At 36.7% G+C, this 25,836-nt stretch overlaps 5 protein-coding genes and 2 long non-coding RNA genes across 9 annotated transcripts in view; 5 read left to right on the forward strand and 2 right to left on the reverse strand.

Moving 5' to 3' along the window:
- LOC135793567 (uncharacterized) overlaps positions 1-3,753 on the reverse strand; it is a 30,393-nt gene extending 26,640 nt beyond the window's left edge. Inside the window, exons 1-2 of the long non-coding RNA XR_010548652.1 lie at positions 3,472-3,753; positions 3,360-3,395 (exon numbers count right to left, since the gene is read on the reverse strand). This is a non-coding gene — a long non-coding RNA (uncharacterized lncRNA). The remainder of the gene's footprint in view (positions 1-3,359; positions 3,396-3,471) is intronic.
- LOC135793564 (follistatin-related protein 5-like) overlaps positions 1-18,263 on the forward strand; it is a 56,849-nt gene extending 38,586 nt beyond the window's left edge. The window contains exons 3-19 of the mRNA XM_065304579.1: positions 11,657-11,732; positions 12,179-12,403; positions 12,469-12,605; positions 12,998-13,165; positions 13,234-13,368; positions 13,540-13,672; positions 13,728-14,012; positions 14,135-14,232; positions 14,373-14,514; positions 14,577-14,630; positions 14,795-14,916; positions 15,015-15,152; positions 15,224-15,334; positions 15,465-15,726; positions 15,929-16,129; positions 16,282-16,518; positions 16,659-18,263. Of these exons, the coding sequence (XP_065160651.1) occupies positions 11,657-11,732; positions 12,179-12,403; positions 12,469-12,605; positions 12,998-13,165; positions 13,234-13,368; positions 13,540-13,672; positions 13,728-14,012; positions 14,135-14,232; positions 14,373-14,514; positions 14,577-14,630; positions 14,795-14,916; positions 15,015-15,152; positions 15,224-15,334; positions 15,465-15,726; positions 15,929-16,129; positions 16,282-16,518; positions 16,659-16,798 (2,664 nt within the window). The 3' untranslated portion in view covers positions 16,799-18,263. The remainder of the gene's footprint in view (positions 1-11,656; positions 11,733-12,178; positions 12,404-12,468; positions 12,606-12,997; positions 13,166-13,233; positions 13,369-13,539; positions 13,673-13,727; positions 14,013-14,134; positions 14,233-14,372; positions 14,515-14,576; positions 14,631-14,794; positions 14,917-15,014; positions 15,153-15,223; positions 15,335-15,464; positions 15,727-15,928; positions 16,130-16,281; positions 16,519-16,658) is intronic.
- Positions 18,264-18,343: 80 nt separating this feature from the next.
- Positions 18,344-19,688, forward strand: LOC135794932 (dynein axonemal assembly factor 4-like). Its single transcript, XM_065306430.1, has 2 exons — positions 18,344-19,333; positions 19,406-19,688. Exons 1-2 carry the CDS (start codon positions 18,406-18,408, stop codon positions 19,681-19,683), a joined length of 1,206 nt encoding a protein of 401 aa, XP_065162502.1. The 5' UTR covers positions 18,344-18,405; the 3' UTR covers positions 19,684-19,688.
- On the reverse strand, positions 19,673-21,281 carry LOC135794940 (uncharacterized). Of its 2 annotated transcripts, none has more exons than XR_010548994.1 (4): positions 21,164-21,281; positions 20,984-21,106; positions 20,203-20,872; positions 19,673-20,146 (listed from the first exon to the last, which is right to left on the reverse strand). It is a non-coding gene; the product is annotated as an uncharacterized lncRNA (long non-coding RNA). The 2 variants fall into 2 exon arrangements; XR_010548995.1 differs by having other exon boundaries at positions 21,203-21,221.
- LOC135794935 (uncharacterized) lies at positions 21,206-22,995 on the forward strand. Its single transcript, XM_065306433.1, has 7 exons — positions 21,206-21,362; positions 21,432-21,480; positions 21,538-21,716; positions 21,782-21,917; positions 21,977-22,161; positions 22,227-22,547; positions 22,607-22,995. Exons 1-7 carry the CDS (start codon positions 21,294-21,296, stop codon positions 22,652-22,654), a joined length of 987 nt encoding a protein of 328 aa, XP_065162505.1. The 5' UTR covers positions 21,206-21,293; the 3' UTR covers positions 22,655-22,995.
- A 120-nt stretch (positions 22,996-23,115) lies between these two features.
- On the forward strand, positions 23,116-23,882 carry LOC135794938 (uncharacterized). Its single transcript, XM_065306438.1, has 4 exons — positions 23,116-23,254; positions 23,310-23,439; positions 23,503-23,570; positions 23,629-23,882. Exons 2-4 carry the CDS (start codon positions 23,316-23,318, stop codon positions 23,785-23,787), a joined length of 351 nt encoding a protein of 116 aa, XP_065162510.1. The 5' UTR covers positions 23,116-23,254; positions 23,310-23,315; the 3' UTR covers positions 23,788-23,882.
- A 166-nt stretch (positions 23,883-24,048) lies between these two features.
- On the forward strand, positions 24,049-25,651 carry LOC135794929 (adenosine deaminase 2-like). Of its 2 annotated transcripts, XM_065306426.1 has the most exons (2): positions 24,049-25,270; positions 25,350-25,651. In XM_065306426.1, the coding sequence occupies exons 1-2, from the start codon at positions 24,074-24,076 to the stop codon at positions 25,458-25,460; spliced, it is 1,308 nt and encodes a 435-aa protein (XP_065162498.1). In that variant the 5' UTR covers positions 24,049-24,073; the 3' UTR covers positions 25,461-25,651. The 2 variants fall into 2 exon arrangements, with proteins under 2 accessions (XP_065162498.1, XP_065162497.1); XM_065306425.1 differs by having other exon boundaries at positions 24,049-25,651.
- Positions 25,652-25,836: the final 185 nt, after the last annotated feature.

Below are 25,836 nucleotides of genomic sequence, written 5' to 3' on the forward strand. Positions count from 1 at the left end.
CCTTACAAAAATACTACTATTGTAGTATACAACCAAAACCTCACAATACATACAGATATTGTTTTTGTCACTTTTGGGCGCGAAATTTATGTGAAAATTAATTATTCCCGCTGGGTTTTAATTATTCTCGAGTATTATGATAGTGATTTACAGTTTATTATTAATAGTAGCGGCGTAATCACTGTGTTAGTGCATATCCCATGATTAAACCCATCATGCTGCGTTGTTCGACTCACCCCCGCCGTTGAATAACGGCCGCGCGTTATTCAAGTCACTTGGGCGACAAAATCTCACGGATAGTAATAAGAACTGCCGAGAAGACGGTTTGGTATGGAATATAGAAGATAACACACACACACACTCGTGTAAGGCAGGGTGAGAATAAGTGGTTGGAGTGTGAGGGGTGGTGGAGGAAACGCGTTTTATATGCATAACACGCATCCACTTTCCTCGTGTGCGCCACACCAGCGTGTGATGGATCTCCCACGGACCATTAAGAGTAAATTACGCCGGCGTCCGATATTAATTGACTGTAAACTCGTTATCGTCCAAAGTGCTACACTCGATGAACAACGCGCCGGCACATCCTAGACGAGATGCAGGGTGGAAAACAGGATGATGCGAAATATTGCGAAAAATACTCGTTTAAGTTAACCTAATTTTACAATCGATAAAGTGGAAATTATATTTTGCTAAAAAGATTTGTCTCTGTCAATTTTTGAGTAAATTTTAAATTTTATTACCTTGTTGACAAAATAGAGGCGATAGAAGGACATTGTATATGTAGTTTTAGAGTAGCGAAAATCGTTTACACGAGTTAACAGTTTACAGCGCTTGCTATTAATTACTATGGGCTATTGCAGTGATATGTAACTAACCGTTGTGAATTTGTAAAAGTTGATAAACGCGCTTTTAGGAACATACTCGTAACCTATTTTAAACCACCAGTTATGCAACCATGTATGAAGTGACAAAAGTTGTAATTAGCTCACACGTCATTATAGGCAACCATAAAAACACGCAGCGAGAATTTTGATTACACTCCCGCATTTTGCTGATTTTATAATTGCTATATTTGAAAATACACACGAAAAACTTGTTATAGCAAATATAAATGATGTAAATTGGGTTGCATACCAATAACAAATACAGATTTTTGGAAAATAAAGCAAATTCAGCAATATTTCGATATTTATAAATAAAAAAAAAACAATTTTTATGAATTGTTGGATTTGTAACTGTCTAGAGGAACAGGATAACTATTAAAACATCAAAAGCAAGTGAAGAAAAGAAAGTTATAAACGAAAAAAGAGATTAAAAATGGAAAAACCAGTGACTTTAGTCCAATTTAAAATAAAAAGCACAACACCAATTCATTCTTTAAAATTTTCCATTTTATGTTCGTATTGTTTACAATACACCAACATAAAAAAAAAAACACAAAGGTAAGGTGCAAATAGAAACATCCCAAACATAAAATGCAAAAAAGCGTTCGATTCAACTTTGCACACTGCACGTTTTGTTTCTGCTGCTTCCCGGTTCTTATGACTGCGCACAAAAGATGTGCACTATTCAGTGCAACATCAAAGAATAACAAACAAAAAACACACTAATTAGCGCGCCGTGTTGGGGAAAACATTTAACAAAACATTTCCACCGTACCCACTCGTGCACAGCGCCATTAGTTGTGCACATAATTAAAACAATACAAGTTAATATGAGAAAAGTTTGCATGAAATAATTTCGAGAACTATTTCATTAAAAGTTAAGGAGCGGAATTTTTGCGTAAATATCGACCCGTTATTAAATGTGTACCTACAGCAAGCTGCGGTCGGTTAGAAAATACATCGCACGGAGGGGCGCAATTTTAATGGCTTTAATTATACGACGCCTGAATAATTGAAGCGTTTTCCTCAGTCGTTCAGTGCCTCCTGGTTTTCTCTTTCCGCTCTGGTCCTTCTCTCGTTTTCATTCCAATTTCGATGCTCCAAACCAATATTACATCGCGTCTAACCCGATTGTGTTTTCCCGGAGTGCGGGTGCAAACGAGTTTTTCTCGTCGGTAATATTATTCATCGCGTTTGCTTCAATCGCTTCGCATCGCTTTTTTTACGATTTGCAATTAAGGTTTTTAACCATTTTGTACGTGCACGAAAAAAATAGAATAAAAAGGCGTCTTATAAGCGTCTAGTGTCGTTGTTGCGCAATGGTTTACTTTATGTTTGAATGTTTATCAAAAAAAAAACGAACGTGAAGATAAAGACCGAAGGGGGATGGCTTAACGGGCGTTGTCGGCGTAATTCGCCGAAGGGGAGGCCTTCGCCCACCATCGCCATTATAGTTGCAAGCGTGCCGTGCACATGTAGATACGACGCGACGTCTTTTACTGCCGAATTAAGATTACGACGAGCGCTGGTCGTTACGAATATCAAGCGATGAAAATTATCATATGTATGCTTTGTTTCTACCCCTCATTCAGCACACTCTCCCCCCAGACACATACAGTTTAAATGTTGACAAGTAACAAATGATGAAAATAAATGTTTAAATTTGGCACGCAATTCGAACGCATTTTAATATCTATATTCGTATTCATGCGCGCACACTCAAGTGCTGCGGTGGAGGGCAATTTAATTTCGAATGTAATTAAATTTCGTTAGAGCAGGAAGCGTCGTTCTATTAGTGATGCCGTAGAAGTGGCGCGCGATGACAACGATGGCGCTTCTTCGGCGTTCGCACGTATCACAGACGCTCATATTTGCTCGCACGCGTACATTCGTTTACGTTGATAACTAAATCATGCGTCGGCGTGCCTGGTGTGGAATAATGCTAACGAAAGCAACGACGTTATTACACTTTACTTTTGCTTGAGGTTGGTGCTTATGCACAACGAGCGTTTTAAGACATCAACGTACGTTTTCAATAAGAATATTGAATTTAATTATGTTATAAGTGTAACAAGTGTAACAACTAACTTCATTTTATCTGCCAAATGTATGGTTGCCACAATTATATTGCCACACATTCTAAATTTGATTAAATTGTTAATATATTCGTGTTAAGAATAGCAAAAGTTATTTTCTTAAGTATTTCAATCTATGGCTTATTGGAGTTGATATATTATTCAAGTTAAAGAAGTAAAAAGGAAAGTTTTATGTTTGAAACTCATATTTTTACGAATTTCTTGCTTGCTGCATTGAATTATGTATTAATTCTTTAAAAATAAGCAAAGAACTGATTTGTTTATGGATATTGGATTAATTTTTGTTTAAAACCCAATTAAAAAGAATGTTTCCTTAGTGATATGTCACATAAATACAATTATCAGTTAATTGTTATGAAATATGTATGCATTTTACCTTGAATTTAGTTCTGCGCTGAATTTTACTGCGGATCTAAAACAAAATCATGAATTACAAACAATTTACGATCACAAAAAGTAAAAACAAAATTGTTTTAAACTCTACAAACCTTCAGTCCGTCTTCTTCAGCTTTATTATCTTCGAAATCTTCAAAACCAGTTGGGAAGCAGCACTTAATTTAGCGGGATAACCAGCCGCAGATTTTTGAGGTTAACTTGTGCTCAAACGTTAAATTCTTGTTCACTATCACGGCTCGTCAAATATTCTTCTACTTAAAGAACACTAACATATTAACTAATGCATTTCGAATATCTCATAGTGATAATCAATACTTTAATTTAAATTAAACGCACTTTGAACTCACTTGAATACACTTTACAACCGTTGCTTTTACAACCACTCAGAAATGCAATTTTGTTTGCAGGTTTCTGCGCAGTTCTTTTTACTTCATCAATATATGCAACTTCAGTAACTTGATAATTTCATGTTAAATTAGAATATCTCCTCATTACCGATAATATTCTCGTGCACGTGCAAATAATTTCAATCTGATTTCCCAATTAACGCAGAATTAATTACGTATTGAAGAGTAAGCACGACACAATCATGAAACCACGATCCATTTCGCTTTCGGAGCGAAAACCGCACGCACCGCACGCAGGATTGCATTAAGTTGCGAGCGAGGCAATCAAGGACAAATCGCATTATCGCGTCGAAGCTCCAATAAAGCCAATTACAGCATAAATCTTCAGTTACATCCGAAACCGCAGTTTTAATTCTTATGATTAACTTCTACTTGACATCGATATTAAATTATTTTGTTGATTATATTGCTGTACATTATGATTAGGCAGATAGCTATCAAGTTCGCTTGTTTCCACTATAAATTAATTAATTATTGAAATTTGTAGGCAAAGTGACGCCATTAAATATGCGTTTGATGTGTATGGGGGTGATGTACACGTTATCACTTATCGATAATGTTGATGAGTATAATAGAGAAACTTGAAACGTTTGCGTAATTTGTGGTAAACTTCATTAACTTGATACTAATTAACTCACAATTTCCATTATAATAATAATACCTAAATCTAATAGAACAAAGAGGCAGTTTTATGACCTTCTATACATCTCTCAAAATACTCAAAAAGCTATTAAAACATCTGAAAAACAAGAACAAAGATAAAATGAAAACAAAACGTTTTCAAATATGGTTATGTTGTTTACTGATTTGACAGCGTGTGATAGGTGATTCTGACAGCAGTAGAGAGCAATATTTTACTGCTACTAACCTAAAATGAAGATAATAATTAATTTTTTACATTTTTTGACGAGGCACAATGTTTACCAAGACTTCTTGTGCAATATTACATTATGAAGCGTATTTTTTACATTTTTTTTACTTGTATCGGAAGTAGGAATTGAATTTAACTTTTTTTGAGTTTTCTATGTAACTGGAATATAAAAGGTTGCGGAAAATTGGACAGCAACAAAGCAGATGCAAAACGTTGGAAGATTAAAGTAATTCATTGCAACATGGATAGCTGGAAGGCTTTCAGGACGTAGATCCTGGAAAATGGGGCGATTTTGGTTAGGTCGTTTACAAGACAGGAAAAATGCAAGCTAATGAATTTTCTTTCCAAGATTTATGCTCTGTTGTATAGTCCTGTTGTAGTTTTAATATATTTCTTTTAAAATTTTCCTTCACTGTGAATGAAAAATAAATTAATTAAAAACAAAGCAATTCTGTAGCTACTTTATGAAGAGAGAGATTTCAGACAGCTCAATTTTTTCACTTATAATAAATGCAAGAAAACTCGCGCTCTCATCAACGTCTTCCTTGATTTTCATTTTCTTACTTAATTAGCCACGCCACGACGCCATTTAGTATTTACCCCATTTTATTTGCATTTCATTTCAAAATTTCCATCCATTTTTTTTTACGCGGTTGTGTGGTTTTTGTACGTTGGGTTGCATACCAACAGTGTTGAGTATAGTATGCCAGAGGATACTACTGCAACTCTTCTCACATTTGGATGCATCACGTGCTATCAAGACTAAAGGACTCGTTTGTGTAGCAGTATCAAACGCGACCATCTCGGAACTTAATGCACTCCTCGCGTCGTATCGCGAGTCATTTAAAAGCGCGCGCCAACGCTGTGTAGCGCTCGTTCGTTTGATGGCGAATATTAAATTTCCGGGCCTAATTAACCGCCAACACCAACATCATCGCGTCCTGCGGACTTTTGCCATCGCATATTCATATCTTTAACTCGTTCATCTCGACGTTCAACTTCTCAGACGTTTTGTACGAAAGTTCTACACTTTTCGTAAGTAGCTGAAAGTTATGAAGGTAATTCATCATCGTATATCTTCATCATGATAAAGGTATGCGGTTATATAGGAAATGACAAAACTAATGATAATATTTAAATTGCCTCACAATTTATACAACTAAATGTATGCAACCAAATATACATCTATTACATTGGCAACCACGTTCACAGGTAAAAGCACTTTTAACATGTTTTTTTTTCTTTTTCTTCACACACCGCGACGAATGTGAAATGCAGTTGAGAAATATTCGCATTTGTGAAAATCGTAGGGGATACACGTAAGTGGAATAGTCGTAAATCAGGTTGTACGACGACGCCTGCCAGGACGTAATGTACCGTCATGCTGTAGAGCTCCGCATGTGTCCACCGGCAGGATTCATAATTCGTGCCGGTGCCTTCTTTGGCTGGAGAGTCTTTACTTATTGTGGCACGTTGCCACCAAGGCGTATTAGAGCGTTTTGACCCCACCAGCCAGCGACGCCAAGGCATTGTGCTGTAAAGTACTGCAAAGGAGGAAGACGCTGCTCCCAAGGATATGTAATTATTATTCTCGGTCACGTAAAAAGGACGTGCCGGCGAATACACGCGCCGTGCACTATCGCTAGTCTTTTACCGTGCGCTCGCGTCCAACAAAGACACCCCTTAGCTCACCGCCCCACTGGGATGCGATGGATAGGCGTTAAATAAAGACGTAAAGCAGGCTGGCTTGCGTTCGTGTTTGGTATTAGCCGCCATCGTGCACATTAAGACGCTTAAGATATCTTATATATTACGAACTTATACCGCGTGGAAACAGCACGTTTTTGAATTAGGTTTTTATTTATAACTCATAAATGAATAAAGCTATACTTATGAAATTCATACCCATTATTTAATATTAAATTTTTAAGTATCTGTTAATGAATTATTTCATTCGATTAATTAAATAAAAAGTTATAAGTAATTAAAGTTTGATTTGTTAAATTTGTGTAGTAAATTGTTATAACGGCTAAAAACCAAAGTATTTTGGAAATCATTTGACGAAATTAAATGCATAATTTAACGTTAATTACAGAATAGCCATAATTATATGTTGATTAGTTTACAATAATTAACTAATAATAATAATGTGTGCTGAAAGTTAACACTTTAGTTATTCAATAATAACTTTATAACTAAACACTCTATAATTATAAATTTTAAACTCATTAATCAGTATTTAATTATAAATTTAATAAAATTAAACTGAATTAAATTGGCCTATTAGAAGGAAAATTATAAGCGTTTAAAGTTAACTTTTGCCAAAATTAATGGATAAAAATTTTATTTGACTGTAACTTAACCAAACATAATTATTTCTAAAAAAAACTGAAAATAATTAAACGCAGAATGTTATTCCAGATACAACATAGTTAAAATTATCATTATACGTTGATTAATTTGTTTTTAATTAATTAAAAACTTCAACGTGCAAATTTTCAACTGCAGCTTGTTATTTTAGTAATTAATTAATTATTTAGCAACTAAAAATCCAAGTGCTACCGCACTATGTTTAATAAATATAAAAATTTGCTTATTTTTAACAAAATACTATTTTTTCGCGTACCCACACGGTAGCAACACAAAAACCCAGCGCTATTATGTAATAAGAAGCAATGCATAGAATTAGGAGCAAACCCAGGCGAACGGAAATGGCGAAGAATGGCGGAAAGGGATTAACGTGCCTATTTATATGCCGATGACGCGATAATAAAAAATCCCATTAATTATATAAGCTCTCAATCGATCGAAGGCGAGCCCTTTGTGCGGCGTGCGCGCTTCACCCGTCACCATTAAAATTTAATTGCATATAATGACGCCTCTCGGTTCGTCTCCTTCAGCCCACTCGCCATGATGGCCTCGATGCATTATTTTTCCGCATTGCCAGCGTATGCCATTACCTATAAACCTATAATTTCAAATCCAGCTTAAACAAAGAAAAATACTAGTCGTTAAAGTTTCACGCTCCAAGTTTAAACTTTAATGTGTTTGTTTTTATATTTTATATCACGACCCACACAAAACAACAAATCAATTGCCGACAAAGCTGTTCCAATAAAATTTTTATGGTCGGCATTCGAAATTCTGTTTGTGCATTTGACACCTGTGTGTCAAATGATTGTAATAATAGACGTTGTGACTCGAGTTTCAAGCGTCGAGTTGTATTTTGTGTGTTTTATCGGGAAAATATTATACGATAGTTGTAAATTATCAATTTAAAAACAATTTGTGCGCAAGTGTCGTATTTCATGTTAGTGGATTTAACATTAAGTTTGGTTATGAAATTATATTTTACGACCGATTTTAAATAACTTTCATAGAAATTTTAAAGGAAAACAGCATTTATACCTCATATTTCGTAAAAATGGTTAAAAAAGTTATTAATGTCGTCTTAAATTAATTATTATTAACTGAATACAACGTATTTTAGGTTAAAAATGTTTTTTACATCTGTGTTACTCTGCGACTGCATATAGTGACCAATAGCGACAGCAACATAACCTCAAAACTTGATTTTTTATGTTTTACATTATAAAAAATTATTTTTTGAATAAATATCAACATTTATAGTTGCAATATTATTATAGAAGATAAAGTTTTAAATTTTTGAATTTATTTTGTTTTTGTTTTTGTGTTTATCCACCCCTATAACATTTGTGTCAATGTTGATTAATTTTGAGTTTGAAACTGCATTACCCGATGAAATATTTATGATATTTACTTTAGAATTGCAATTTACGAACGCATATCCAAAAATTAATTAGTTTCCTAGTTCCTGTATAATATAAATAATAAATCTCCCCGCAAATGAACGATTTATTGACAATGAAACACCCTCGAATAAGGTTTCACTTATTAGGTGAGTAATTCATTGCAGTGCCATTTATACCTCGGCAGATTCCAGGCCCCATGGTTTCATATTCGCTCTTGTACAAGTATTTCAATTAACAGCTTAAACTGAGCTGTAATATACAGTATGTTACAAAATATTAAATTTAAATAATTTAAATATATAAGTAGGTATTTATGGTTTGTTAAAAAAATTAATTTTGATTTTATTGTATGTTATCCTTTTTTGTGTTTTATTTATAATTTATAATCGAGTTGTGTCCGTGTGAACATTTGAAAATGTGAATATAATTGTGCTGGGCTGCATGCAGAGTGGTATAGCGTCGAATTAATCATCGCTGACACATTAATAATATTGATGGATATTCGGCGCACGAAGCACAGACCCAGCCAACCCGAACGAGACATCTACAGATGACTCCGCACAGTGTTGCCAGTAGTACGCCACAAAAACGAATCTAACCTAACCGTGCGTTTGTAACCTTCACAAACAAAGGCAACACCGCATACGTTCTCCACGCGGCAATACGCTTATAAATTTAATCCGGAAATTAAATTCGGTCTGTTTGCACGGTCAATTAAACGAATTGCGCGGACAGTTTTTCCGAGCGCTGAATTCATTTGTCCGCCCTGCCGGAATTAAAATGTACAGCGAAAGGGTTGGCTGCGTGTATTTTTTATCCACTTCGTCTCACTGAAGGGAAAAGGTTATCAATTTGCGGTGCGCGTCTCTGGTTTTTCAATCTGAAATCTGTCCGAATGTGAAGGCTTAAGTGGGTGAATTTATTAAATAAAAATAATTGCGCTCAAATTTATTTTCATTTCAACATGTGTGAAATGAAAACCAATACACAAAGAACACAAACGAACCGTTGATTGTTTACACGTGGTAAACAATTGAACGCCCGGCGCCTCCACATTTACTAAACATCTACTACAAGATGATAAATAAATACCGTGACACACCACAAATATACAACAGCATGGAAAAAATTGATTAAAACTTGAGTTTTTTTTGACGTGTACTACGAAATTGACCAGTCAGTAAAAATGATGGATTGTTGATTTGTGAGGTGAGTGCGCATGTTGTAAACGTTGGCGAATTCTCGAACACCTTGTGGTTGTGAGTGCAAGCTCTCGACATATCAACTTGTCCTCGTTCTGCGTTTCGGTTCGGCCCGCATCCACATTGTTCACATATCGAACGAGGACATTTGCCAACCCAGTCGGTGCTTGAAACGGCGCTATGTTCATCGCCACCAATTCCTTGAGTTTTCCGGTTGGGCCGTGACACTACACTGCTAAAATAAACGTAACTATTAGTACTCATACTTCACTTGTCACGAACAAAACCAATATTTTGTAATCGACTTTAAATTCGCTTTATTTCAGGATTATCACTGCTAATATTGTAAATTTGTATGTTTGTTTGCGTTTCACGTTAAAACCACTTGAAGAATTTTGATGAATTTTTGTATAGAGATTTATTAGGCGTTGGAAAAGCACATAGGATAATTTTTAATGTAAAAGTGAATCATTGAGAGGATAAAATTTAAAAACAAATTAATCAACAAATAGTTCAAAAATAATTTTATTAACGTTTTTTTTTCTCTTGTTTTTATTACTAACACGTAAAAACACATTTTTATGATTTCATAAGGTAAATTTTTAAAAGATCTAAAACTTGACGCCTGTAAAAATCTGTATACGGGCGTCGACTAGTCGGAAAATTCGGTCCGACATAAAATGACCGCAAGTTTGGTGAGTTGAGTTCATTGCCGCCGTTTTGTGGCATGCTGAGCACGCCGCTTCCTGTTAGCTATACGCCGGCTAGTTTGTTTCGATGTAAATAACGCAAAAAGACGCCAGCCCCAAAACGCTAGCGCGCTGCGGGCAAAAGGTTTTACAGTTTTCCACTTGCTTCGTTCGGATCGAGAGCGCGCGCACGTTGTTTTTCTACCGTTCGCACATTTCCTTGCGTCGTAACCTTCGCCATCTCGGAGAGTAAGCGTCTTTTTTCCCATCGTCGCGTTTTTGACTCCTGGTGGTAAAGAGGGTGAACGCTCATAAATTCAGTGGGTGTTTTAGACTCTAGCCATCCGTGCGATTATCGTGTGTATCTTCCATATTTTACGGCACGATTTATAAGACTCGGAGAATTTGAATTTTCTTACGCGCACGAGAGCTTTACGGCGTCGCTTTTCCAAGCGGAAAATTTTAAATATTATTTTAACCATTTGCCCTTACCGTTACGCCGAAAAGTAGGGACGCGTGACAGTTTCGAGGAGTTTCAGACACGCGTGTGGCTTATGTGTGTAACTATTACATTCAGTGGCTGGAATAATGTTTTTCCACTTGACAGTATTGCATAGTATATCACCGGAATAGTGCGCTGAATTTTCGCCAATAAAATGGGAAATCCATCAAATTGGAAAGCCAAAAGCCGCACGTAGACGAAATTCGAAACCCGCACAGCGTATAAACATAAAATATAAAAATATTTCCGGACGTTTCACGATTTCCATTTATTTTGGATTGTTCTCAAATACAAAGAGTCAAAAAGAAAAAGGAAACGAGAAAAAATAAAACACACAGTGTGTAACCCGTTTATAATGTATAGAGAAGCGGAAAATAATTTCCATTGTGAATTGTATATTGTATGATATATCTTTTCGTCTATGAGCACAGACACAACATTTTTTAGGTTTTTTTTGCGTTTTTTGTTGTATTTCCGATGCTGGCTTGCACACACATCGTGTGCGCTTTGTGCAACCAAACACCTGACATATTTATCGATGTTTCGCCGCACGGAAAAAAGCGCTTTGTAACGCCTCACCAGCCGGATATAATTAAACCAGAGCGAGCAGTTGCGGTTCTTCTTGGTTGTGTTTTTATGCTTTTTACGTTGTTTTTTATTTTGAGTGCGGTGCGCGCATTTTATCTCGCTCACTTCCGTGCGCGTAATCAACAAACCCTCGACGTTTCGCATTTGCTGCTGCGGGCATTCGCATAAACCTGTGTTACTGTGTACACTTGCACCCACCTAGGATTGGAGCGTAAATAAAACCATGCATGTTTCATTGCTTGCAGAGATCAAGGCATCACAGAGATTCGTACACGTCGACGCCGCGAGTTGAAACCACACATATCACATTATTAGAAACAAGTAAGTACAATTAAAAAGGTGTGATATTGCGTTGATTATTATAATTATGCCGCACGCCATAAAATTTTAGTGTTAGTTTAACATTAACTGCAAAAAATTCATGGTTTCCGAAGAAAAAACTAAAAAATTTAATATTTTTGTGAAAATTACAGCAATAATTTATTTTTTCACCCCCAACTATTTATTCATCAGAAATGTACTGTTCCAATGGATGAATATTGAAATTTTGAACTCAATCAGATAAATAGTTTACGAGATATCAAAGAAAAAAGAAGAGAAATTCACAAAAAATTAAAGTATTACTTATTTCTGACGATAGATGTCGCTACTATATGCTTCAAACCCATGCAATACAACATAATATGCAACCATATTTTCATTTGTGATTTACTAAATGCTAAAGTGGTCTGGAATCGTCTGAATAACAATATCTTTGACTTATTCAGATCCATGTCTAGTCCATTACTGCTACAAGGGTCATGAATGCGTCCTGGGCATAACGGGCGAGGCAGAATGCATCTGTCAGAGACAATGCCCCATCGCATTCCACAAGCGATTAGTGTGCGGTTCCGATGGTCACATCTATCCCAGCCACTGCGAGCTGCATCGCGCTGCATGCCTCACAAGAACCGCCATTTCCGTACAACGCGGTGTCCATTGCGTTAAACATGGTAAACATACAACAAAATCCCACACAAATAAATTTTCTATGTATTCATGATTTATTTCCGAAAAGGTAAAGGCTGGGCGCCGACATTGAATCAAGAAATATCGAACGAAGCACCGACTGAGAGTCAGGACGTCTACACATTCATAACGGACGCCAACAGAGAATCCACTACGGCGACCATCGCCGAAAATGAGGAAATTGCGGTGAGTGCGGGTGTTGTGCAGAAATAATATATCTACTAGGGTGATAGCTACCTAGAATATGTGTGTGTGTGTGGGTCGAAATAGAATGGCACTATATAAATAGCTATGGGAATTGAAGCGTCGACAATCGGCTAACGTAGTAGAATGTCCCCGGAGGAAGCTTCACGAAAAAATTGAGCAATGCATGAAATGGCAGACGCAAGAAAAACGTACGAAAGCGCGCGCACCAATCGACGATAAATTCTCAATATGAAAACGAGCCGAATTAAATGTGCTCAGCGTTTCCCTCCAAAGCGGCGTACTCGTCCTATACGTCTTGTGCCAATATTCTAGCGTTTTCATTTCTCGCACACGATGTAATTCGATTAATTCGGTTCTCTATCCACTCGCAGACGACTAGTAGTCCCGCGGCGACCTCCAGGAAGCCATCAGGCTATAATGCACGACTCCCAGGCGTCCCCGATGCCGAAAATGAAATCGACACGGAGACGATGGAGAAGGACGATGAGATTTACTACGACAAGCAGGAGTGCTCCATGCAGGAGTACGAAATTATGAAAGTGAGCAGTTATTAACTTTTTTTTCCAGCGCAAGCAATCGATTTAAATTTGCTTATTTTCAATTTCAGGATAATTTGTTATTGTACAATCACGCGCGGTTGATGTCACAGGATAACCACAGCAAGGACTATTTAGTGTCTATTATGTTTTCACATTATGACACTAATAATAATGGAAATTTAGAGGCATCAGAACTTAGCGAGGTAAAATTATTTTTTTTTTATTTTTTCCGTTTTTAAAAACGTTTAATGCTCCATCTCGTGACTAAAGCCCGTGACTAAAGTATTTTAGTCACGTCTTCGGCCATTCGTGTTTAAAATTCCACTTATTGTGTCAAAACCGTGAAAAAACGAAAAAGTTGTTTTTTTTTTTAGATTGGTAATCAGGAACATCTGGACTCATTGAGTAATGGATGCACTTTACCCAACATGATACATTACGAAGACACTGATCACGACGGAAAACTAAGCATCAATGAATTCTACGTTGCATTCAGTAAACTATACAGTATGTTTCTCTCATGAATTGTAAAGAAAACTTTTTAAATTTGAAACAAATATAGGTGTCTCCGTGGTGTCATTGGACAAAGCCCTGGAGACAAATCACTTGACCGTGCGAGTCGGAGACAACGTCGAGATCAAGTGTGATGTTACCGGGTCGCCAGTACCGCCGATCGTTTGGCGACGCAATCAACTGGACTTGGCGACGCTGAACGAAGAAGAGGTGCGCGTCTTCGCTGACGGCTCATTGTATCTCACCCGCATCCAGCTGCAGCATGCCGGCAACTACACCTGTCACGCGCAGCGCAACAAGGACGTCGTCCAAACGCACATATTGACCGTGCACAGTGAGTTTTCTCTACACTACACTTTACGTTTTTTTTTTCTCTTACTCTGCTTCGTTTATCACGTTGTCACATAAAATTTACCGTCGAGTTTTAAAACCTTTTCTCCCCTTGTGCGACGTCAGCTGTGCCGGAAGTGCACGTCACACCGCGCATACAATCGAAGCGACCCGGCGAGGACGCGACAATGTACTGTCATGTCGCCGGAGAGCCATTTCCCAAGGTAAATTTCGTTTTCTCTTGCCACCTACGCTTGACTGACGTATAATAACACGCGCGCTTCTTGCATTACCAGCGCCACACGGCGAAATATGTATTCGATGCTTTCAGCTTTAAAGCCTGAATGGTTTTTATTTTCTATAGGTGGAGTGGCTGAAAAACGACGAACCGTTGCATTTGGAAAGCCCGAGGAAATATCAAATAGTTGGCAATGGCACCGCGTTGAAGATTAAAAAGATTGCGTTTGCCGATACGGGCGCTTACATGTGTCAAGCTACCAATACAGGTATACACTATACACCAGCAGCCATTTTGTAAATCATGTTTATCATGTTGGACATGTTTCAGGCGGATTAACAAGAGACATCAGTTCATTGGTCGTCCAAGAGCAGCCTACACCAAGTAAGTAAACTTTTGTGAAATTTTCCGTGTTTTCGGCCCGGAAATTCAATTTGCTTATTTGATTAGCCTGTTTTTGTTGGCGTTCTTCGTTAGGCGTAATCAAGTCGTAACCGGTATTAGTAAATAATATGCTAATTTCTTCCTCTCCCCTTTGCGTATCACAGCATCGCCAAACGAGGAGCGGCGTTTCTTCGCGTTCCACGAGTGGGGCGTCTCCGTGTACGAACCGACCACGTGCAGGCTTTACCATCAGATACAGAGCACGGATATTATACCCGGCACGCAGGTAAGCTACGAGCACTATTAGAGCATAATCGAGACATAAATTTCGCTGTTATCAGATCGCAGTCGTAACGTGTTTTGTAATTTGTTCTCTATCTCTAGGAGTACGTGTGTGGGGACAAGGGGGTACGGTGCACGTGGGGGCGCGCCGTGAATGTTGCCAACAGATACATCTATGCCACCCAACCGGATAAAGACCGCATTCTTATCATTTCCAAAATTCAAATGGTAGTTGTTGATGTGAGTATTAAACAAAACTATTCCATTTAAATAAAAAATGAAGAATTTTGAGGTTATATTTATATTTGTAGGTCGTAGCCACTGATAAATATCCTGTGGATCTTTATTACGTCCCGCATCTGGATCAGGTCTGGGTATTGAATTGGAGGTCGACGAACAATACCGGAATCAAGACAATACAAGTGAGAATATTATCTTGAACCCGCCTGAATAGAACCCTATTACTTTTTTTCCATTGTCACCTCTGGGGACAAAATGTTTTGTTAGAATTTTATGTCAATTTGTTAAAAAAAATTTTTTTTTGTTCTCTAGGTGATTAGAGATGCGGGACAAAAACGGAAACACCACACCGTCCATCCGGAACCCATCGACGGTCAGTTCGATCTGGTTAAAGGCTTGTTCATCCCGTCGCCCAATCAGGAGCTGTCGCACTACAGTTTCAAGTACGGTTATGTCACGCACACGAACCAACGTGGCCTGTACAAATTGGATCTGGAGAATCTGCGCTACACGCGTTCCGTCGACCTGACGCCATACAACTGCGTGCCAGCGCAAGTGCAATTTTCCGCGCTGTGTGAGTATACCCCGTCAAACCGCTTGCAGTCGTGTAATTCTCTAATCTCGTACGCAAACAAGCGTGCGATTAATATTTATGGAACGCTGCGTTTGCACCTCGCGGCAATCTCGCTAATTACAACATTAACTCGACACGCGCCCGCCCGTAATTCACCGCACGTCGCCGCATTACAATTCCCTCTCTCGTTGTATGCTTGCAGATGGCTTCGTCATAATGCAGTGCTTGGAGCCGGTGACGGGCCGGCAGTCCGGACAACTACTCCTCGATTATTTAACGGACACCGTCATCTCGACGAAGCCGACCCTGCCGGGCATTCCGTTCATCTCGCCTGACTCGAGGAAGCTCGTCACGTTGGACCGCACCGAAAATGGGGCGACGTTAATTGTGCAGGAAATTACTTGTGAGTTTACGCAGAGGCAGAGGCAGAGGGTTTCGTTGGGAAGCTCACTGCTCGATGCTCTTATCGCAAGGTTCATTTGCCAAGTTTTGCAATAATGCACTAACTGCCTGGGACGATTTCGCGCTGACTCTCCTTCTTTAATCGCATTGCAGCAAACGGACTCGTGTTTTCGTTCGACGTTAAGACAACGCTCAACATCTCCGACCTCACGTTCTATCCGAGCGAGACGACGCACAGCTACGATTTGTACGCGAGCGCGCAGGACAAGGAGGACATTCTCTTCCTGAACCTGCTCACCGGCAAAGTGGAGATTATCACCGGCGTCGGGCGGGCCATGAATATTAAATTAGCCAAATGGGGTAATCCCAATAGGCCCATCAGCGGATCAGGTAAATAAACTCGCAACTTTCCTCCTCCACCCCTGAATCTTCCAATATAATCTGATCTGCGATTATCGCAAGTTGCAAACCTTAATGAAATAGCTAATTGAACACTTTACAACGTTATACATTGGTAAATATTGTTTCAGGTCTGTTTGGACAGTACATGGTGACACCTGCGAACGAAGCGTTGTTTGTCCTCAATGGCCGATCGAGGACGGTCAACTGCGAGATCGGCGCTGTTGCGCATCCCAGCACGATCGTCTGGACGAGCCTGAAATTCCATTAGGCCAGCGATGCACTTAGATAGTTAGATAAAACAAAGCAGCGCGAGCAAAACAGCATTGTATTAAAGAATTTATCAGAATATCACAGAAACCACGTCGCCACCCCCGGTTACCCCATAAGATTTTAGTTTTTTATATGTAACATATTACGAATCGTAAGTAAACTAAGTAGGAGATACAGGGTGAGACAGAAAACATCAAATTTATAAATAAATCATTTAAGTGCATTATACATCAAACAAAACTTTTAAATCATAAAAATCATTTCAACATTTAAATTTATTCAAAAATTATTGTTTAATATATTATTATAAACAATAACTCACTTATTTTTACTTGATTTATATTTTAAAACTATTTTTAACAGTTTTATTGCATTTTTCACCAAAATTTTATTTAAAATTTAATGTTTCGTGTCTCACCCTGTATAAATTGATTGCTTGTTAAAACACGCGACTTGCGACTCAACAATATTATGATTCGATCCAATTGAAGTACATAAATTTGAGTTCCGCTTAATAATAGATGATTGTTGAGTGTCAAGAGAATAACGTAAATACTTATAAATACATATAGATAAGTTGTATAAAAATAATAAGAGTAACAAGCTGCTGATGAGAGTTATTGAGATGCGACAACTAAAAACCGATCCCGACTATAAAAATTGTAACAAAAATATTTGACAAAAAAATAATAAGAATTTTCTACTCGACATTTTATTAAGCAGACGACGATGAAGAAAAAAATTATGAGAAAATTGTATCAATAAGCGTATTGTAAAATTCGATTTTCGTACAGTCGATTTGTTGATTCAAAGACATTTGACATACCGTATAAAGTTACTCCTAAGTGTAGTCCTTGTGATGAATTGAGTTCTCGTTGTTTCATTTTTTGAAATATTTATTTTCGAGACGTGTTTTACTATGTAATCATCCAACAATTATCGCGACGATGAGAAAACCTTGTATAAAGAAAAACTCTTTCATCTTTCCCGAGTCTCTAGTTAACTTTAAAACTGTAAATGAGTAGAGCGTCCATCTTTGGGGCGCTGGTCCTAGCTGAATAATTTTAGCCCAATTATTGACAATTGACGACGATGAAAGAATAGCGTTCAAGTATCTTAACCAAAAAGATCATTAACAAAATTTAAAATGAAGATAAAAACGCAATGCTGTGGACGAAAAATGTACCTATATGAAAACGTAACCTTAAAAAACGACGATGTAGCTTTCCCGCTCGATTCTTGTACTCATTCTTGCCTTTTACGTGCTTCGATTCTCGCATTCACACACGATTGGCTTACGAAAGACATATTATTATTCTTTAAGGACGGATAATGATTGTGTAAACAAGTCTATTCATTATTATCTAAATTAACTACAAACAAAAGAATTCACATGATTCATATGAATTTTTAGGTATGGTGGTGCAATATCATTTATACAGAATAAAATATTGAAATATAAATCTACTTTTTTTATTTTTAACCTCAAAATACATCAATTTGTGTTGTTATGGAAACAATGTTTGGTCAATACGCACCTAAATCTGGTTTACTTGTCAGTCAATTAAACCGGCTTCAGTTGATTAATATTGTGTCCGGAGCAAAATGCCCATCATTGTGAAGGACTTTACGTGGACGCAAACAGACCATTATATCTGCGTCCATGTTCCTTTACATAGTGCGCCAAGTTCTGCAGTTGACTTGTTTACATCCGATGAATACTTCAAAGCATCATTTGAGTCATTCTTCTTTGAATGCTTCCCATATGAAAGCATAAATTCAGATGAATCGAGTGCTACTATACTTAGTACTAAAATAATTTACGAGTTAAAGAAACAAAACCCAGAAAAGTGGCCGCAATTGGAGAAAATTCTATCAAAAGATGAGAAAAAGGCTATAAAAGCGAAAGCAATTGTTGATACGCAAGAAAAATTAACAAAACAAGCAGAAGATAAAAGGAATAATTTCTATCAAGCGAAAAGAGACGCTGTTTCTATGTCTGTGGAAATTGATGGTCAACAGAGAAGAAAAATTGATGAATTAAGAGAAAAAGAAAAAATAAAAGCTTTGGGAGATATTGAAGAGTTGAAAATAGATACAAAGTCAACGAAATTTAAAAAATCTAAGGTTATGTTAGCGCATTATAAAAAAACTTATCAACAAAGTGACGAAGATAAAGTTACTGAAAAGGATATTCCAGCTGTACCAATGCCTAGAAGCTATAATGGTAATCAAGGTGTTGTTGAAGTAGAATTCACTCCAAGAGTTCTCCCAACACCTAGCAGAGAAAGTAAAGAAGAAGAAGAAATTGAATGGTTAAGTAAACAAGTTCAAGCTCGTAGAACCGCTGGTTTTGTCAGTGAAGACCTACGCCCAGAAGAAAAAAATCCTGATTATATTCTGTTCAAAGGAAAGAAATTTATGGAACATAAAAATTATTTGGGTGCTATCAGCGCGTTTAGTTTCGGAATAGAATTATCACCAAACCTTGTGGATTTTTATATTTTGCGATCACAAGCACATTACTTGATTGGTAATATTCATAATTTCTTAGTATTGATTATGATTAGTTAGTATTAGAGTTGTTTATCTAATATTTCAATAGGTAATCATCATAAATGCGTCCAGGACTGCTCGACCGCCATTGATTTAATGAAGCCCGAAGTTTACGCCAACTTGTCGCAGCGTACCGAATGCATTCATCGACGAGGAATGGCCCTATTCAAATTGGGTCTGAAGAGGCAAGCCGCAGACGAAGTAAAAGCCGCCATCGCTTTGCAACCATCGCCGGAATTGACTAGGGACCTGTATGAAATTCTGGATAGTCCTGAATACGTTGAAAAGGAACACGAGACCAAGGGACTTAAAGAAATTCACCACTGAATATGATTATATTAGTTATACCAGTTGTAATAAACTAAGTTAATATTCATTTATAGGTTATGTCTTGATAGATTATGATGGTTTAACTTGAGTGTTGATTTTCTTCGTACATTTTTTTAAATTCTGCATTTACGCATGTGTCGAATTCTCTGAATGCTGAACAATCAATTGAGATGTTTTTTGCAGTGAGACTTAAGCAATTTTTGATGATATTAATGTGAGCATTGGGCATTTCGGGTGTGTCAGCTCGGAATGCAGCTTCCCCGAAGTTTATGTTTTCGTCTATATGGCCTTTCTTTTGCCATACACATTTCTTCATACAGCTGAACTTTTTGGGATCGAATGGATGCGTTGGGACCATTTTTGGGTCCGGTATGAAGTAAGCGGCGTCTGTGTGTAATTCTTGTGCACATTCGTTGACAATTCTCTTGTGTTTGTCATCTGGAGCCTCTTCCTCTTGACCCTGCAAATATTTATATTAGATTTTTTATGTTTATACTTAAAATTTTATTTGTTTACTTGAATAAATATTACTAACGCGGTTAAAATACAAAATTTCAACGTAAATTTCATGTTTTTTTTTTTTAATTTCTTTTTAAAAGTGTGTATTGCTGGATGTATGGATGAAAACTAAAATTTTGTGCTGGATAGTTTATTTTATGTGCAATAACATGTTTACAAATAAATATCAAGGTCAATTATTTCTACTATTCAGTGATTCACACAGAATTAAGTTTAACATAAAAAGGAAGTACGTACTTAACCTAAAATTAGTAAATGATTTATTTGGGAAATTTTATGTTTGTTCATTTATCAAATTTTAGTGTACACCGCGTAGTTTTTTAATTTCATCGTTAATACATTTGTCAAAATTATAAAACGCTGAACATTCCGTGGATATTGTTGTACCCGCTGGACGAATGCATTTTTTGATAATATGCACGTGATTCTCTGGCATTTCTGGATGATCTTCACAGAAAGCAGCTTCTATGAAGTTTGATTTTGAGTCAATGTAACCCATTTTCTCCCAGACACATTTCCTTATGCAACTGAGCTGTTTAGGGTCAATATCAGTTTTTGACAAGATTGTAGGATAACTTATTACAAATCCAGGGTCTAAATTTAGGTCTTCTGAACATTCTTTGATAGATGTTTCGTATTTATCTGTAGAATTCACGTGAACTTTACACTAAAATGATTAAATTTATAAATTGTGATTAAAACAAATTGGCATGGCAACCATTTATACTTATAAGCAAGTCAAAGGTTTAAAAATAGTGTAAAATGATATTTAACTCACTTTTACAAGAAATATAAGCACAGATAAAAAGAAAATGTTAGAAAAATGTTCCATTTTCACCCAAATAAAACGTCTATATGACTGAATTTTCCACCGATGATTTTTCTCATTTTATGAAAATATCTACACATAAACAAACAAATTATTCAAATTAAAATTCAATTAATTACAATTTTTTACACAAATAAATCCTCGATGAGAAGGAAATGTCCACTTTACCTCAAAGTGGCACACAATTTGTCAATGTCAACAGATTCGTGCATGTCAAGAGATCCTACGTGTCAAGCGTAGTAATGTCCAACCTAAATACATGTTTATTAAATTATTTTACTTTTTATTGTATGTGATCATTTTAACGCAATGCAAAATCGAAATACGGGTAAAAACACATTCCATAATTTATAATTTTCAAAATATATTCAGTTTTTTATCGAAAGAGTTATTTTAGGATGCTAACGTTGCGGCTTTAAGTCGTGATGAAATTGGAATGGTATTTTGTAAGATTAATTACATATTTATTCTAGAAATATGACTTTAATGCTAAGTATTTGTAGATATTTTAATGGAAAACAGTAATGCTTGTTCCTATGAAGTAAAAGTAAACATGATTGAGTGTACAGAAGTGATTACTGAAATGGATAAAGACTCTGCTTTTATGTATCTCATTGGTGGACACATGGGAGTCTTGAAAGCACATTGCTTTAAGAATTTAACTATAATATATCCAAATATGGTACAGAAACATAAAAAACATAAATATTTATGAAAAATTTTAATTTTTTGAATTTTATTTTCAAGTATTTGCATAATCGTCGAGGATATTGTTTGATTTCTATAAAATTCAAAACAGAACAGGATGAAGTAGTACAAAAGAAAGCTAATATCTCTTTTAATACTTATATTTCAAAGAAAAGCACTCCATTAGTTATGAGAGGTAATTAATGCAATAATAAACAAAATACTAATGTTAAACACCCAAAAAATATGTTGAAGGTTATTTTAGTAAGAGTGAACTAACCGGATGTGAAACAGTTGATCAAGATCCTTTAAACCATTGCAATCCAGTTGATTGCCACATGAAATACTTGGGAACACGCAATTATTTCTCCAGACATTTACAAAGATGTCAAAAAGTGCCTCTTTGTTTAACTGATCCATGCAAGGAAATGCCTGATTTAGTAATATTTAATATTTTTTTATTTTTTATATATTTTTAAAATTAAAATCAAAAAATATTTACTAGATTTATTCACCTGGTACAAATAAATGTCGTGATATGGAGAAAACCGTTACAAAAGCAGATCTGCAAACAATAGAAGCTGGTATGACCTCAAAAGCAGATGAAGATTTCTACTATAGCAACGCCAACATAAACTGCCATTTTGGGAAATTCAATAATCTAACTGGAAAGTGTGATTGTCGTGATGGTTGGACCTCAGCGCCTTTGGAAAAAGATCGGGTACCACAGTCCGGATTGTTTGCTTATCACATGTGTAATATTGAATCAACAGATTGGTATGATACAAATTCTAGGAAGTTAAAATTAATTTGTGTTATAGTTGGAGTAAGTTTTAAAAAAATCAAAAAAAAATCACATCAAAAATTTTAAACATTTTTTTGTAGATTCTTGCTGTGATAATAGCAATGATCATTATTTTTGTTCATTTTTGATTCAACTCTGCTACGATTGCATCAAATCCTTTGAAAACAATTCTGGGAAAGTGCAATACAAGCACAGCACCAAGATAAAATCAAATCTACGAAAATTATACAAACGTCATCATCGTGCCAAACGCACAAGATCCAAATCACCCCGATCACCCCGATCACACCGCTCACACCATTCTGGAAGTCAATCTTCTGCATCATCGAGATCAAGATCCACACATCGTTCGCATGCCACCACTACAGATCACAGCACTTGATCAACTATCTTTTAACCTAGATACATACACATTCATTGTGAAATGGTTATTCGTACTAAACTTATTATACATTGAGTTTACAGTTAACGGTATGCACTTTGATTGTTTTAAAGCCTACGTTATATCAGGATAATACCCGTATCGTTTGCATCACCGCTCGCATTAATACCAGTTTTGAACTTTGTATAGCGCACGCATGAGGAGCGAAGAACAGAGGACGAATTCATTTACGATCACTTATTGAACTTTTGTTCGCGTCTCCCACCGCTGTGCAAACAAATCAATCTGGTTTAAAGCCTTTTAAGCGAGTGATCCGCACCGAGAGTCTGATTGTTTGCTCAACTAGGTGAGACTTGCCTACTTAAATCGCTAAAACTATTTATTAAACAATAGTTGAATAGATCAGAATGAAGGTCGCTACGTTTTTGGTCTTCCTGGTTGTACTCTGCATCCATGACGCTCAGAGTCGGCCGAGGATAAGTTCCACTGCTGATCAAATCGAAGACACTTTGAAGAGGGTTCCAGCAGATGGTAATATCATTATTTATTGCTTTTTATTACTTTTATTAATCTTCTAATATGGTTTATGTGTAGAACAAGTGAATTTTTTGAAGTACCATCTTTCGCTCGGGTATGACCTTCACGCGAATGCCAATAATTGGGTAAGACTACTTTATTCTCTCATCCGGTGTTATTAATAATAAATTTTAATCTTTTAAGCCCGATAATATCACCAGCGACTTTGCTGTTGCCCTCTTCAAATACGCCATGTCATCGCATCAAATTACCGACCCATTGGAACTCCGGGCAGCTAGAAACATCGTCTGCTTCCCAGATGGTACGTGCATTGACTTGGGAGACATCGGAGTCCATCCATAAACTACCAGACTTATAATTTTAAAAATACAAATTTTTTCTCAATTGTACACTCAATGCACTTATTATAACTTAACAATAAACAATCTGTCTGCTAACTGCTAACTTTTCGCAAACAAGTTAATCCCTTTCAACTGATAAATCCATACATGTGCGCAAACATAATCCCATCAGCCATTCCAAGAAGATTAAGATAAGTTTATTACTAGTAGTTTCAAGTGCTTTTACTTCACAACTTACGAGTATATAAACTATTCAAACGCTGTAGGTTGTTTCAGTATCAGTCAAAATGACAAATCGCATGCAATTCGTTTGCTTTTTTCTCGCGCTGCACTCCGTGTATTCAAGGTCAACCACGGACGCGTGCTGTACTCGTGGGATAGCGAAGAATGACTACTGGACGAAACGGGAGCAGATCATCGCCGCTGAGGAGGCCCAACAGATTGGATCGGCGATTCAACTCAATGATGATGAATTAAAGGCGAATGAGATTTTGATGGGGTTGAAGCTGGCGGAATTAGATGCTTCATTCCAGGATCCAGGAAAGTATCTACCAGCTATACACTTTTTTGAATCAAGAGATGCGATTTCTCGAAATGAAATATTCGCGTTTTTGAGGGAGATGCCGAAAGGTGGTTTGCTGCATACACATGATACTGCTACGACTAACTGGGATTTTCTGTATGCACAGACTTTTAAAGATAATCTTTATTTTTGTAATGATACAATGCCTCGTCTGCGATTTTTTTCAAAACCTGATGATTCCTGCAAGTGGGAACTGCTTAATGATATGCGTCGAGAAGGTGGCGAGGAATTCGAGAAATACCTAGTTGGGCATTTGACCTTGATCAGAGAAAACTATAATGAGGAGTTCTCTGATATCAACAAAGTGTGGAGCACGTTCCAAAACATTTTTATTTTTGTAACAGACATGTTGATTTATAAACCTGTCTTTGAGGAGCAGTTTTATGCAACTCTCGAACAATTATATAACGATAATGTTACTTATTTGGAGATGAGAGGCACCCTGCCGCCTGTATACAACTTAGAAGGTTATGTTTACACACCAGAAGAGATTGTGCAAATTTACGTTGATGTTGCAGCGAGTTTCAAAGCGACTCATCCGGAATTTATAGGAGTTAAATTGGTTTATGCTCCGCTACGTTTAGTTGACAACAAAACATTCGAAGAATACTTGGATATTGCTCGTAGTATCAAAACTAAATTCCCTGATTTTGTTACTGGGTTTGATTTGGTAGGACAAGAAGATCTCGGAAGACCTCTTGTGGATTACACTGAATTAATCCAGTCTCTTGATATGGATTTTTACTTTCACGCAGGAGAAACCAACTGGAATCAAGGTTTAACTGATCAGAACATCATCGACGCCATTTTGTTAGATACCAAAAGAATTGGGCATGGATACGCGTTGATTAAACACCCTGAAATGATGAAAGTGGTTAAAGACAAACAAATCGCCATTGAAGTAAGTCCAATTTCAAATCAAGTTTTGGGTTTGGTAAGAGATCTTCGTAACCACCCGGGATCAATCTACATGTCAACAGATATGCCCATGGTCATCACCAATGACGATCCAACCTACTGGGGAGCCGAAGGAGTTTCCTATGATTGGTATATGGCTTTTATGGGTCTATCAAGCCGCACAGCTGATTTAAAACTCTTGAAACAACTCGCAATCAATTCATTAAAGTTTAGCTCAATGAATGACCAAGAAAAAACCGCTGCGATGACAAAATGGGAAACGCAATGGAATAAATTCATTACAAAATACATTCTAGAACATAAAAAGTATTAATTTTTGTTATTGCCATGAATGAAATAAAGTTTGATATGATTTAATAGAAAATCACCCAGGCGCCTTCAATTATGGTTTAAAAAAATGCAATTTGATAGAAAGCGGATTAAAGTTAAGATGTTAATCCCATCTGTGTGAACTATGATACAAAAACATCAAATATGTCAAACCCGACTGATGCGTAAAAGGATTTTACACCGGATTAACTCCAAATTGATGATAATAAACGTATCAAA

This window comes from Atheta coriaria, unplaced genomic scaffold (genome assembly GCF_025399875.1).
Source record: "Atheta coriaria isolate IRGN ID8LTWV9N9 unplaced genomic scaffold, Caltech_Dcor_3.1 hic_scaffold_6_pilon, whole genome shotgun sequence".
Lineage (NCBI taxonomy): Eukaryota > Metazoa > Arthropoda > Insecta > Coleoptera > Staphylinidae > Dalotia > Dalotia coriaria.

Bases quoted from the DNA above. Each gene is read 5' to 3' on its own strand.
- LOC135794932 (XM_065306430.1), top strand. From the start codon at position 18,406: ATGCCCATCATTGTGAAGGACTTTACGTGGACGCAAACAGACCATTAT. The intron at 19,334-19,405 runs GTAATATTCATA...ATATTTCAATAG, and splicing joins ACAAGCACATTACTTGATTG to GTAATCATCATAAATGCGTC.
- LOC135794935 (XM_065306433.1), top strand. From the start codon at position 21,294: ATGTTTATTAAATTATTTTACTTTTTATTGTATGTGATCATTTTAACG. The intron at 22,162-22,226 runs GTAATATTTAAT...AATATTTACTAG, and splicing joins GCAAGGAAATGCCTGATTTA to ATTTATTCACCTGGTACAAA. The intron at 22,548-22,606 runs GTAAGTTTTAAA...ATTTTTTTGTAG, and splicing joins TAATTTGTGTTATAGTTGGA to ATTCTTGCTGTGATAATAGC.
- LOC135794938 (XM_065306438.1), top strand. From the start codon at position 23,316: ATGAAGGTCGCTACGTTTTTGGTCTTCCTGGTTGTACTCTGCATCCAT. The intron at 23,440-23,502 runs GTAATATCATTA...GTTTATGTGTAG, and splicing joins GAAGAGGGTTCCAGCAGATG to AACAAGTGAATTTTTTGAAG. The intron at 23,571-23,628 runs GTAAGACTACTT...TAATCTTTTAAG, and splicing joins ACGCGAATGCCAATAATTGG to CCCGATAATATCACCAGCGA.
- LOC135794929 (XM_065306425.1), top strand. From the start codon at position 24,074: ATGACAAATCGCATGCAATTCGTTTGCTTTTTTCTCGCGCTGCACTCC.